Consider the following 14256-nt stretch of genomic DNA (forward strand, 5'->3'; position numbering starts at 1 on the left):
GCGCCGTATGCTCGTTCGTTGGTGGCGTTCGTTGCGCCATCTCTTGTGTCCCGTGCGAAATGGCGCCGTGTTGTTTGAAGACCGGTGGCGTCGCTGCGTTTCCATAGGAGCTAAGCCTTTTTCTTTCTTTACTTTTTCCTCAGGTAAGTTCGCTCTTTGCAAATTTAACAAAAAAAAATGCTCCATCTGTGGGCAACACTGCACAAAGTCGTAGCATGATAGGTTAAGAAACCGAATTTTGCGGTCGATTTAAAGAGCCTGCCGTCTCCTTGTTTCACCTTGTATTGATAATTTGACGTACGAAAGTAAGCTCGCATTGGAATTTCAGCACGTCTCTGCCAATACTGAAGATCGGGACAAAAGGGAGCATACGAGATAAGGTGTCCAAGTGCCACTAAATACAATAGATCCTCGTTAAAATGTATCTGGCGGGAACCACGGGCGCCGCTGCTCGCGCTTGCACCTCTCCGCTCCTATGCGCACACGTGGCTGCAACCTTGACCATTTTAAAACCATGAGCGACGAAATAGAAAAAGAAAATTAAAATAAATGTAAAAAGACTGCAAAGAGCAGGACACGTAATAAAGAAAGCAAATCTCTCTTCATTTATTAAAAAAACTCAAAGTAGCAACAAAAAAAGAATTGGCATAAAATCGAAAACGACAAAATAAGGCAAAAAAAAAAAACGGCAAAAGAAGAGGTGAACGAAAATTACGAATGTGGTCGAAGCACGATTGCACAATCATTGTGGACACACTTGACTAGCTAAAGACTTTTATTTTTTCATTGGGGCAGCTAAGGAGTCGAGGCAGCCAAAGCGTTGCTTTTCTGCTCTGCTGTTTGCTCCTCTCACTGCCTGTGGTAAAAGTTCTTTATCCTCGGCGCGAGCAGACTGCGCAGCGACGGCAGCGTTTGGGGAAAGCCTTCTTACCAGGGGCACGGTTCGATGCATTAAATGTCTCTGGTGGCAAAGTTCAATACAGATGCACAAGGTGCCTATACTTTTACATGGGATCTTCAAGAGGATGTTACGACCTTTCGAAATAGACGATATTTCGAAATACCCAGGTTCCATATAATTTTGTAGCTCTAAGAAACTGGCAGTGAGGAGCCTGAAGCAGATTATGAAACTAAGCGAATTAGCCCTCTCCAAACTTGGGGTTTTTGTAGCACCCAATGCCCATTGCACGTGCTCTCTGAAAAAAAAAAAAAAAAAAGCATAGCCTGTATCAGAATGTTGTTGTAGCACTGTCGACGCGAAGCTCGTGCCGGGAGACACGCGTTCACGTGCGTTATAACAAAACAGGAACAAAATTGTTTGGAGCAAAACTTAACCAAACAAAAACATTCGAAAGAGAACAGGTGTCTATTTTGTTCAGGACGCTTTCGTTCACGCACCCTACTGCCTCACGGTATGTGAACGCAACGCCGATTTCCAATGACTTTGCCGTGACATGCCACAGCTATCGTTGTGGCTGTACTGTGGATTAACGCGGGACTGCTAAATTTTTCTTTTTTACGGAACAGTGGACATAGGGTACTGCAAAAATTCACGTATGGAGTCTGTTGTTAACATCGTGACGTAGTTCAGGGGTAGTGCTTCCACTTAGCATGCAGCGGACCAAGCTTCAACTCCCATGGGCGGCGATCAGTCCTTTTAAAAAATTTAGCAACATCGACGACGGACATTCTACATCGCCAACTACAACAACGACAACTACTACTACAACAACTACAACATCAACAGCAGACGAAATTTCCAGTGGTGGGAAGATCTGATAACAGCTATTGCCACGCGCGTCACTGAGCGAGTGCAGGCGTGGCCAAATGGTTACCCTGCTTGCCCTTTGCGCGGAGGCCCCAGGTTGGATCCCAGGAAGCGGAAGCTCCTTTTATTTATTCTTTCAACTTAGCGTTCTGGTAAGTTCAAGAACCTTGTCGTCTGATCGAGGTCCAAATGTTCTACGCACCAAACGTTCTACGCCAAATGTTCCAGAAACCGACGCGGGTACAAAAGGTGCTCCGCGTGCCTGCCCGGAGTCAGTTCCGCTCTTGCGCTCAATCGTGCTACTCCGCTGACCTTCAACGCCTGTGACGTTACCTCTTTATATTTTTGTTTTGGGCATAAGTTCGCCCCATTAAACGTTTAGTTTTCTACTGCACTAACCGTCTCTCTGCCAGTCGTTCGTGACACTATCGCTGTACAAGAAACAAAAGCGTTCGGAACAAAATGGTCAGATGTTTATTTTTTTATCACAGACCTGATGCTTACCGCACGCACTCTGGGGATAAAAAAATAGCCGATAACAAAGCCAAGAACGCGTGCCAGGAGACACACTTTTACGCGCTTCGGAGCAAAGAAAGAAACATAAGCGTTGAGAACAAAATTACCACTTGTCACTTTTGTTAACGTTAGTGTTCACGCACCCCACAATGCGTGAACGCGGCACCGATGCCCAACGACTTCACCGTGACGTGCCTCAGCTATCGCTGTAGCTGTTCTGTGGATTAACACAGGACTGCTCAATTTCAATGCGAAATCATTAACTGTCCTGTGGAGCGAGCCGACGTCATCAGTTGGAAGCGCGAAAACGACACCCAGTTTCCCTGATCCCAAAAACTCGCGGCGACGAGGCTCCCATTGGCCGCTGTGCGCGTCGGTTTTAACTACCGCCACCAGATGGCGCTGCGTGTCCGTGCCACCAGCGCGTCGATAAAACTAACCACCGGTTAAAACGGAAAGTTGGCGCACTTGGAGGCTTCTGCTGGTCTTGCCGCCGACGAACATGTATCTAGTATCCAAAACGTCGGAGGGGCTTCTGCTCGTCTGGACACCCCCTTGTTTCAGGCCTACAGCCAACATGCAAACGAAGGGAAACAAGCCCCGCAGCACAACTCGGAAACATTACTCGCGCCGCAAAATTCCGCGGATCTCTCCGCGGCATTCCATTGGACATTCATGCTTTCGCATTCACAACTCGTAAGAAGTGCTTAGGTGCCTTCCGACTTTTTTTTATTACGGGGACCTCCGAGGTTTTTATAGAAATTTATGCTGCGTTGCTTTTTCACCATGCTACAATGTAGACATTACATTCTCTTTGTTAATGTAAAGACAAACTTGCAACAAGTTTGCCTACGTTTGCTCGGACACTTGGAAGTTTCTGGTGTATGGCTTAAACTGTGGGAATGGTTTTAGGCTGAGCAAAGAACATTTTGTTTCACATATTTTTACATTGTGTGAAGAAAGTGTTCGGACCAGATGGAGAACATAAACATTTGTTTGGTGGCATTTTGGAAATGTGGCTGTTGCTATTGGAGAGTGAAATAGAGAAATGGTACCAACAGGGTAAAGCTATCATGTTAACACACTATATACTCACCAATTATAGACAGTATAGAATCCACACAACACAAGCAAAATTTAAAAGAAAAAGTGTTTTTAAAAGTGAAAATGTTTTAAAATTTTATTAATTGCTAGTATTGAGATTATTGCAAAATACACAGTTTTCAAAACGAAAACCAAAAGGTGTTTAGTCTAAAGCTACATACTTTATGCCTATAGGTAGCTTGTTGCTAGGACACCAAAATGAGCAAATCTTATTATGAAGTATCATTTTCCAAAAGCGAGAAGAATATGTTTTTACCATTGGCCCAATGCAACTTCATTGCGCCGTATAGCGTAGTGGGGTTGCATTAGGCCGATTCTCCCACTGGCAGTATGTGATACAAAGGCACTCGAAGAAGAGTTTCGACTGGGTGTCCAATCATTGACTAGACGAGCGCTGCATCGGCGTTCGGCTGGCCGTCGGCCCGTCGACTTCCATTGCTGGCACCTAACCGGATATCGTCCAGTGCCAGCCATGTTACAAATTCAAAGAGTCTGAACGGAAATGGCAGTTGAAGGTGTAGAAGCATTACTGTTTTACTCGGTGCATTTTGCTTGGCCTACAGGAACACTGCCGTACAGACAATGGGCAAGCTGCAGAGCTTCTTTCCGGAGAACACAACCACAACCCCGCAATCTTCGTGCTTCTCGTTGAAGCTGAACGCCGACCACAAAGAGATGTCGGCTTCCCTCGACCTCCTGCTGAGGTTCCAGCGCCTGCTGTTGGGCAAGCTCTACCCGCGCGAGGAACTGGCCGAACCTGCCAATGGTCTCGGTCAGTCCTTGCTTTGAGCGCTTTGTTTTGTCCTTTCGCTTTCAGGATATTGATGTTGAATTTGTGAATTTTGGTCCACCTGAGAGTGAAGTAAACGGGTGAACTGTTTCTGTGACAGCGATATTGAAACTAATCTATGTACAATCCCCCAAAATAACGAGGAAGTCGTCCACATATCGGAAAACTTTCACCACATTCATGCCGACCAAAGCTTCAGGAATGCGCTCGTCCAGGCCAGAAAGGAAATGTCGCTCAATACCTGTGCTTTCGGAGACCCAATACAGATCCCATCTTTCTGAACATAGGACTGTCCTTGCTTGCTTCACTCTCAGGCGGACTCAAATTCGCATGAGAGACTGAGAGAGAAATCGTTAAAGCTTCTTTTATTAAGAGTGTGGGTGAGGAGTGTGTGACCATGCTGTCTATTTTACTGGTGGATAAGGAAACGGTTTTTAGGTGGCTTCATGTAAGACTGTCGTTATGTTATCGGCTTATGACCTGTTCTGGTGAACAACAGTCGGGCTAAGGGAATCAATTAAATCGGTTGTGAGTAGCTCCTGTTCTTGCGTTTCTTCTTTCGTCCATGTTTCAGTTGGTGCTTTTAATGTTGAAGGTGTTATTGATGTCCTTGGATCTAGTGAAAACACGATTGGGAAGGAATCAGGCAATTGAGTTGCTTGACGAATAATTGAAGATTGACTTAGATTTGACTGTATACCTAGTCTGCCTCTTTGTCATTGACGATGGAAACATTTTTCTTTAACCGTTAAGTAGTTGCTGATAACTGTCATCCAACACTACAAGAAGCGCTTTTTTCGCAGATGCCGAGGGCTACGGTGCCGCGTCCTTGCTGCGGAAATACATTGGTCTCCTTTCCTCCCACGCCGAGGACTGCCTGTCCGTCGCGTCGGTGCTGGCCACTCTGTCGCCGCGCCACTTTGCGCTCGCTGCCGCGGTGCTGGAGCGGGACCTCACGGGTAAGCGACCTTCCGGGGATCTTTCTCTAGCTGCCATTGAGGGTCGGTGTGGGTTCTCCGAGATTGAAGAGCTTGAGAACCCCGAGCATAGCCTAGCGGGTGGCTCTAGCCACGACTTTGGATGTCTTTGCCACCCTCAGGGATCCTGCTCCCTGAGCTCCTGCTGTCCCTGATTCTGCTGGAGACGAGCGCCCCGGAAGCCACGCAGGCGGCGCAAGTGGTGCCCACCCTCTCCCCCCTCCTGGAAAGCCTGGACTGCTTCAACCGGCTCGCACCCGGCTCGCACCTCGAGGACAGCCAAGACCTGTCCTGGCCCGGGGTGGGAGGTATGCGGTGTTTGCTCGACCCTGGGGAGAGTGATGGCGCCCACGGTGCATCTCCCACCGGCGCGTCTGCCGCGTCCTTAGACACGGTCCCTCAATACCCGCCAAACGATGTTGAAAGGGTGTCGCCCTACTGCCCGCCACGGTGCCGGCGGCGGAACGGCGGCGTGTGCACATGCGGCAGACGCCCATTTTGCTACGAGTCCCACTCTGGCTTGACTGCCTGTGGAAGCTTAGTCAGAGAGTTTCAGGGGTCTATCAAGTTAAAAGCTGTCAATTCTGTCCCACGAGTTTTTTTTGTTTTTTTTTACACTTTTTTAGATGTTGGTCAATGTTTTCTTTGTTCTGCTTCTTGGGCTTTGAAGATCTGCACAGCCAGCTTCGCTCGGACTGTTGAGTTTCTAAAAACTCTGCTTGGTGTCGACAAAGCAAACTCCAGCCTTTCCTATCCAGAAGTCGCGATCAAGTATGCCGATCTTAGTCGCGGTGCTTAGACAGTTTTACTCTTAAAATGCCATTTGCATGACCCTGAAAGGGTGGTTAAGAGCTCATTGCTGACCTTCCTCTCACGCAGGTGGAACACTGACACCGCCCCCTAGCCAAAGAATGTCCGACGACATCATGACCTTGAGGAGAGTGGACATCGAAAACCACAATCGAGATGGTGGCTTCTGGTTGGTCATCAGGGGCAAAGTGTACGACGTGCAGGAGTTCAGGCTCCGTGCGCCTTGCGGATCGGACGTCTTCGTCAGATATGCAGGTGAGTACAGCGTCATAGAAGACGCTCGAGTGAACGCCCCATCGGGGCCTTTTGTCGCGCTAGAGCCGGTCGTTGCGTCTGTGGTCTTCGATACTTTCGAGAAGCATCTGCTGCAGTCTTTGGGGTGCAGTGCAAAATGCATGTACGATCGCTCAATCATATATGATAATCTCGGAGACCCACAGAATGTTGTACGAATGAACTGGGCTGTGTGTGTCTGGGACGTTGTGTGAATTCACGGTGTCATGTGACGTTGTGGTTTCGTGTTACACGATGTCACGTGACATCGCAGAGTCACTTGACATTATGACGTCACATGATGTGAAACCATGATGTGTCAGTGTGTGAACGATGGGTTCCCGCATGCCCGAACGGCCGACCGGTCCCGCTCGTCCACGCAAGAACCCATCGCTTGCGAGTGGCTGACAAGCGCCGTCTGTCAATAGCGCCATCTGTTGTTTTGCACCAACGGTAAGTATCGGAATTTCACAGCTAAACTGTTAAGGGCTAGTTTCCCCGGGATCGTGTCCAGTACCAAACAAATCTTGACACAACACTCTGGTTGTTGCTGTCGCTCATAGATGGCGGTACTGTCGAGACCGGTTTTAACGAAGTCGGTTATAATGAAATAGCAGCTACAGCGAAGCGATCACGATTGCCCATTCCCTTTGCACTTCGTTATAACAGAAAGTCGGTTATAACGAAATAACGGATATAGCAAAGTGATTTCCGATTCCCGTTGACTTCGTTATAAGCAGTCTCTACAGTAGCTGTCCAGAGTGTTGTGTTTGCCGGTTGTCTGCTTGCTGCCGTCACTCATAGATGGCAGCAACATTTCTTCGGAGGAAGAAGAGCGGGAACGGAACGAGCAGCGATGTGCACAGCAGCACGAATGGTTCCGCAACTGCCGCAAGGCCGCTATTGCCTGAAGTTCTACTGCGTCGAGCACTTCAGATTCCCTTGCGAAAGAAGAGCAGATCGCTCGCCAGGAAAGCCACCGCCAAGTACAGAAGCTACAACTCCGCTGCTCTTCCTTCTTCGCCAGAGTGGAAAGGCTGATAGTTTTTTTATCCCCTTTTTAAAATGCAAATCGGCCGCGTGTGAATGTAATTTCGAGTTTTTTTAGCACGCTTAGAGCTCTCAGATTGAGTTATGACAATAAAGTGAGAATCTCAAAAAGCACTTTAGTGCCCTTTTAATGTCATACGGGCAATATAGCCCCCATGAGACTATATTACTTATACGACCTTGACCTGTGTGTCAGTCAAGCGTAATGTCACGTGTCATTTCTTATAACACATTTTGTGTTAAAAAAATGTATGCGGCACATTCACATCAATGTCAACATGCTGCACATGTCAACTCGGCACCTGCTACCGCTCATCCTGGCTGTAGGAAGAGATGATTTTTTACAGGAACTGGTTCGCATGGAATGAGCTAAGGGAGATTGTTTTGTGTTTTGGCGTCTAGAAAATTCTGTTAAAAATTGCTTGCAAGTGCGTGAAATGGTAGCGTTCTCTCGCGAGCTTGGTGAGATATAGTGGAGAAATTCTTTGTTGCCGGAGGGACTGCGCGAGTTACTGAAATATGCATTTTACTTCTGATTTGCTCGCAAATTGCCTTTGTTAGAAGAAAGCTAACTTTGTGCATCTACGCCACAGGTCGTGATGCCACTCAGGCGTTCGAGGCTGCATGCCACTCCAAGGAAGCCAAAGAAATGTTGAGTTCCTTCTTCGTTGGAAACTTTGTGGATGTGAGTAAAATTTGGGCACAATTCTTTAATGTATGTGTCTGCTGTTCTTAAAGCTTCCTGACAATAAAGGAGCTGTGTAACAAATTCAGTGCTTTGCTTAAATACCGTATTTACTCGATTCTAAGCCGGCATCGATTCTAGGCCGACCCCGCGAAAACGGCAGGGCCGAAAAATAAAATAAAAAAAAAATTCTCGATTCTAGGCCGACCAAAAAGTATAGGGAAAACACCATAAAATTAAACACAGAACGGAATTTATCTGCAATGTACAGCACTATTTCGGTCACGAATCCGACGGTATGCTCACGGTTAATGTCCGCATTTTTCCTGATCATTCGTCGTCCTCACTGGTATCTTTGTCACTGTCCACTTCCCACAACGCGTGGTCATCCGTACCGTCCAGGGCATTCGAGATGCAACACTTTCGGAAGGACTTTACTATCATTTCCGCCGAAATGTCGTCGCATGCGGCCGCGATCCAGCTCGTGGTGCCTTCCCTTCCGCGGTCCTGAGAACGCCATTCTTGTTGCCGCACATGCAAAGAGCTGACCACGCTGCTTTCTCCAGCGGCGCACATTTTTTTCGTCCACGCCGAAGTCACGCTGGGCTTGCAGGTTGGACGAGTGTTCAGCAGCCAAGACAACTTTCCTCTTAAAAGCCACAGAGTAGTGGCATCGACTGGTTGATGCCATAGCGTCAAGTAGAGACGAAAGTTTCGTGCGTTCCGTGGTACACAGGGTATCTTCCCGAAGCGACGTAGACAAGATGGCGTCCCGCGGTCATGGCGGAGCCGGATCCTCGTATCTAGGCCGACCCCCGAGTTTCGGATTTAATTTTTTTGGAAAAACTATCGGCCTAGATTCGAGTAAATACGGTAATTTGGGATTTGGTGCCTCGACCTTTCTGAAGTCAAAAACAAAAAAACGCTTTTACCTGCATGTCTTAATTTTTATTTTAAAAATAGACAAAGGTTGAGGTTTTCGGCACCTCTCAACTCCTTCACCACCTTCCGAGCCACATGCGCTGTGACGTCAATGGGGGTTGCGCGGGGTTCCGGTGAAGCTCTCTTTCTAGAACCATCAGTGAGCAGCAAGAACTCATCCGCTCGCGATCGCGTGACCACGTGCTGGCGCAGCGCGAACAATATGGTGAAAGGAGGAAGGTCTCATCCGGGTCCGGCCATCCCCGTCCCCCTCTGGCTTCTGGTGGCTGTTTGCAGTAGCAGAAAGAGCTGACGGTTTTCTGGACTTAGGATAGATGGCGCCACTAAAACTCCGTATAATAAAAGTTTTGTCGATGATACCAGGTTTTTGACCCATTGTTATTTATGTTGGAACGACAAGATCTATAGAAAAGTTACCTTCTATCGAGCAGGTATTCGCACAACTTGCTATTTTTCTACAAGACCTCCATTGACGTCATGCCGTGTGGTTCTCATGGCCGCCACTTGCGGCTGCGGGTCGGGGAATATTCTAATTTTCGGCTCGCGATTATGCGGCAGAATCGCAACATTTCGAAGGGGGGAGGTGTGTTCTCCGTCTTTTGTGACAAGATAAACAGTTTCAAAAGTAGAAGATGCCAATTCTTTCAACATTAAAATCGTCGCACAGTTCCTTTAATGAAAGGTGTGCTTCCTGAAAAGCTTTGTCTGAAAACAGTAGCCCAAATTTAAATTTAACGCTTTTTAAGGGTTAGAGTATGGTTTGTCCTGGCAAGCTGATTGGTTGTTCCAATATAGGGTGCATTTTGAGCAAGGGTGGGATTTTCATATATATATATATAGGTCATGAAGCAACACAGCTAACTTGTAATGCTGTGTCGAGAACCTGACAGACTTGTTTGCATTTGAAATTTTTACAAAAAATTTACAAGCTTAATTATGCTGACAGACTGGTAAGCACAGAATGTGTCTCTGGTGAAGACTCTTCCTGCAGCTTCTGCCATTTCTTATGTTTACGATAAGCTCACCTCTCTCTTCTTCCACTGTGGCAAGAACAGAGCGACGTCTGAAGCATGGGCGGAAAGTTTTCTATTTCCTGGGGGGGGGGGGGGGGGGGGGGCTAAAGCTTGACAGAGCCCCCCCCATAAAGACTCATTACCAAGTTACAAATGTGATTAGCGAATAATGATACTAAATAAATCATTTTGCAGTGCCACATGGTATTGATCGTATGGGCATTAGGGCGCACAGATGAGGTTAAGGAGGTGCACTCAGAGGTTTCGGAAGCGATGGTACTTGCTTTTCCAAAGAGCTCGGGAGAGGAGGGGGGGGGGAGCCTAGCAATGCCAGTGGGGAGAGGGGGGGGGGGGGGGGCTGCACCCCTTCCCATCCCCCCCCCCCTCGGGAAATTTTGGGGGAGGGGGGAGATGAACACAATGGATTTCTGGTACTAGATTAATTTCAGGATATCAATGCCTCACCGATTCTGTGAGAAAGTTCAGTGGTTTAACCTTCTAGAAGTCGGGGTTTGCCATCTGAAGCCAGCCTGCAGTGTGATTGATGTATATTAATTTTATTTCCTGGAATATATTTATATATATCAGAAGCAGAGAATAGCCAGATTACCTTTATTTAGGTTTGCTCCAACCCTCATGCAGCGTCATCCGCAACATGACGACTCGAAGAACCAAAGTTCTGTTCGTGCGCGTTTCCGCTGCCACAGCTTCGCACACGAAAAGGTGCCACAGGCTGCAGAAGGAGTCCCACTGTCGAACCCCAGCTTCTTTGCTAGTGGCACTGGGTGCATTTTTCAAAGTGCCCTCTATATTTCTCGCACAAAGTGTACACCCGTGAGCAATATGAAGGCGAACAGCCCTCTTCTTGTTTTTAACGCTCCTACAAGTTTTGGAACAAGCTCTGTTCCAGAAGAGGGCCAAAATGCAAAGTTTAGACCCTTGGCCACGTACCATTTGAGACGTTGAAAGTTAATATAGCTTTAGGGAGCCGTAAAACAGGCAAGAAACCAGGTAAGGTGTTCACCTTCATATTGCCGGCGGGTGTACATGGTTTCCTATGTGTGTAACGCTTTCGGTGTCAGTTTTTCGTTACAGCCATACATTACACCCAAAACATTACAGATCTCTATTAAAATCAGCTGATAAAACACATTCTGCGTTAAAGAGAAATATGTTAGTGTTTTTTTGGAAGTTTCTAAATACTTTGGGTTTGGACGAGCTTCATGTCTATTATACATACTGTAGTGCAAATGGACAGGAACATGAAAGGGATGGGACCTGTCCTCTTGCACTATTGTAAGTACAGGGTGTCACAAATGAAAATTTACACGGTCTTTTTTACCGCAAAAATAAACTAGGCATCGCCGAACGCTCATTCTCCGCCCAAAGGTAGAGCTAGAGGTCACAACCAGATGCCAAAGTTTCAGCCCGATCCGATTACTTAATCAAAAGTTATAACTGATTTTCTGAAAATTTCAATGGGAAAATGGAGCCCATTTTTGCTCGTTTTCGGTTTCTGGTGCCATAGAGCCCCATGTGTTCGAAAACTCCGTCGGCCACCATTTTCCCATTGAAATTTTCAGAAAATCACTTATAACTTTCGATTAAGTTATCGGATCGGGCTGAAACTTTGGCATCTGGTTGTGACCTCTAGCTCTACCTTTGGGCGGAGAATGAGCGTTCGGCGATGCCTAGTTTATTTTTGCGGTAAAAAAGACCGTGTAAATTTTCTTTTGTGACACCCTGTACTATGATGTTTAATCAACTAGCCTAGGAATTGATTTTAACTTTCTGTCTGGTCTGCTGAGTTACATCTGTTGCAGTGTCAGGTCCCTTCTTACAAACTATGCGAGACTCTGCATAAAACAGAGGTGTGAGGGTGCCACTAGAAAAAAGAATGTAACTGCACTGTGTGCGAGGTAATCGAGAAGGCATCGGTACGAAATTGAAACGCATCTTACTTCTACGGATAAAATCGGGGGACAGAATGTGCAGCATGTTTTGAGCTCCTCCCATGATTAAAGTGAAGGCGTTTTTATGGCAGCTACCGCAGGGGATAGGTATGGCATTACTGACCAAAATCTTTATGGGTTCATTTCTGCCCAGAGACAGTCTTTTGTAAAAACAGCTGGCCATGTTATCATCTTCCATTGCATTTTGTGATGCTTTAGGCTTAGGAACCGGCCCAAAACACATTTTAAGGTTCAACTGTACACAAAAAAATCCTGTAATTTAAAGAAAACCTCCGTGCTTCATGGGGGCTTCACTCCTGACAGCAACCACTAAAGATCTGGAAGATTTAATGGGTCACATCACCATTCCTAATAAGGTGGGTCGTGCTGCCCGCCACACCTTGCAGCAGGAGCAGGACGCGCCGCTGCTGGTGGACCCTGGGACGCTGTCGTCTCCGCTGTGCGACGCTGAGCGCTCGTTGGGCTACCTGCTGGGCCTGGGTCTGCACCACCGGGCTTGCGGGGCTCCCGTGCAACCCTGCGAGGCCCAACTGAGGACCTGGCTGGAAAGCCCGCTTCTCAGGGGAGGGGGCCTGCTGAGGGGCCTGCAACCCACGGACCCCTATGACGAGGAGAAGGGGGAGGCTCGCAGCCAGGGGGGATCAAGCACGGCCACTCCAGGTGGGTTGGCTCGAGAACAGGCCCTTGCTTTAGTCATTGTAGAGCTTGATCTTGGAAGCCTCCACGGACATTTCTCGCTCCTGTCGTTCTCGCCGCGTTACGTCACAATGTCGGGTGACGTCAAGGTGTCGCAGGACGTGACGGCGTTGCATGACGTCGTGGCACCGCGTGATGTGATGGCATCACGTTACGTCGCAATGTTACATGAGGTCACGGTGTCGTGTGGCTTCACATCACTTATATTGCATCATGGTTCATGTGACGTCACGGGGTCGTGTGATGTCAAGGTGTCTCGTGACATTGAAGTGTCATGTGACACGGTGTCACGCAATGTCACGGCCACATGTTGATGTCAATTCCCCCGCTAAGTTGAGTGGGAAAGTATCTATCCTAAATTCCAATAAAAGGTAATGGTCGTTAAAAACCTAATTTAGTGCTAACGCAGCTTCATAACATTTTATAAAACATCTAAGCCGGGCAATTTTTGTTTTTTTGTCTCCTCTAGTTATTTTAGAGCTATAGTTTTATATGGGATTCCTGCACGGAGCTTGCTCGCTCGGGTTGATCTCGGTCGCACCGTTGCAAGGCCACAGGATGGAGCGGGTGTCGGCAACAGAGTGCAGCTGTTGGCTCGGTGTCGTGGCACACCAGTGGCATGGCATCACGTGGAGGGAGCGGGGGCGAGCGGTGTGCTAACGCTCCCCCGTTTTCCCTTTCTCTCGATGTCTAGGAACAAGGGTTGTGTAATACGGTAGTGCATTTGAACGCAGAATATGTTAAAGAAGTTCAAGCGCACTCATCCTGCGTGCTTCTTCTCTCCCATCTTTGTTGTTAAGAATGTCGCTTGAGAATCTGAAAACATTTGAAAAGGAACGTTGGGGACAAACGAGCATTGGGGATGAGCGTCATGAGCAAACGACTTGCTGGTAGTGTTACTCAACGTTAAGGTTGTGCGTAAAGCTCACAAGGGCCTACGTAAAATCGGCGTAAGCAAGGCGCCCAGCCGGGCTCGAACCTGCGTCAATGTAGTGGCACCGACGCAGGTTTGGTACTATGGCCACTGAGCTGCGAGCGCAGCTGCTCTGGAAATGATTTTATTGAAATGCAGACGTGCCCGCAAGAATGGCATGTTTTGAATTCAAATATTGAATAATAATAATAAATTAGTAGAGTAAATAATAAAAATAATATAAATTTTTTATAATATAAACATATATTAAAATAATAAATTAATATATAATAATATAAAAATAAAAAAATAGGTAACAAAAGGAGTAAAAATCTAGCAAACACCACACACGGAGTGTGGGTTGTGCGGGACGCATTCCGCGCTCCCTTTATCATTATGATCAAGCGTGTATAATTTTAAGACAAACAGTGCATGTAGACAAGAACTGATTTCTGTCTGAGCAGTGTGGTGAGTTGGGCCAGTTGGGATTGAGACGACACAATGACAAACAGTGCACAAAGGGCAACAGGAGAGAAACCTAGAACACAGAAGTGCTCAATCGCAACTCGAAGCAACATCAGCGACAGTTCAATCCATGCACACAAGTTGTTATCTATAAATTACCCCTTACGTGTGGTAGAAGTTACGTAGGACAGACTAGTGTGTCAACGACCGTCTTTGAAAACACTACTATACTCCGCGACAACTTTTCTTGGCAATGCAGTGGAAGGTACAGGCCCGCGTCC

At 47.2% G+C, this 14256-nt stretch overlaps 1 protein-coding gene across 3 annotated transcripts in view; it reads left to right on the top strand.

Moving 5' to 3' along the window:
* Window positions 1-14256, top strand: part of LOC8024807 (E3 ubiquitin-protein ligase HERC2) — a 219161-nt gene that overhangs the window by 61536 nt on the left and 143369 nt on the right. For 2 of the 3 annotated variants that reach the window (XM_042289815.1, XM_040214461.3), the window contains exons 20-25: window positions 3952-4160; window positions 4982-5137; window positions 5278-5463; window positions 6035-6220; window positions 7882-7973; window positions 12288-12561. In XM_042289815.1, the coding sequence (XP_042145749.1) occupies window positions 3952-4160; window positions 4982-5137; window positions 5278-5463; window positions 6035-6220; window positions 7882-7973; window positions 12288-12561 (1103 nt within the window). The remainder of the gene's footprint in view (window positions 1-3951; window positions 4161-4981; window positions 5138-5277; window positions 5464-6034; window positions 6221-7881; window positions 7974-12287; window positions 12562-14256) is intronic. The other variant, XM_042289816.1, reaches the window with a different exon arrangement.

Source organism: Ixodes scapularis, unplaced genomic scaffold, assembly GCF_016920785.2.
Source record: "Ixodes scapularis isolate PalLabHiFi unplaced genomic scaffold, ASM1692078v2 PGA_scaffold13__105_contigs__length_92229423, whole genome shotgun sequence".
Classification (NCBI taxonomy): domain Eukaryota; kingdom Metazoa; phylum Arthropoda; class Arachnida; order Ixodida; family Ixodidae; genus Ixodes; species Ixodes scapularis.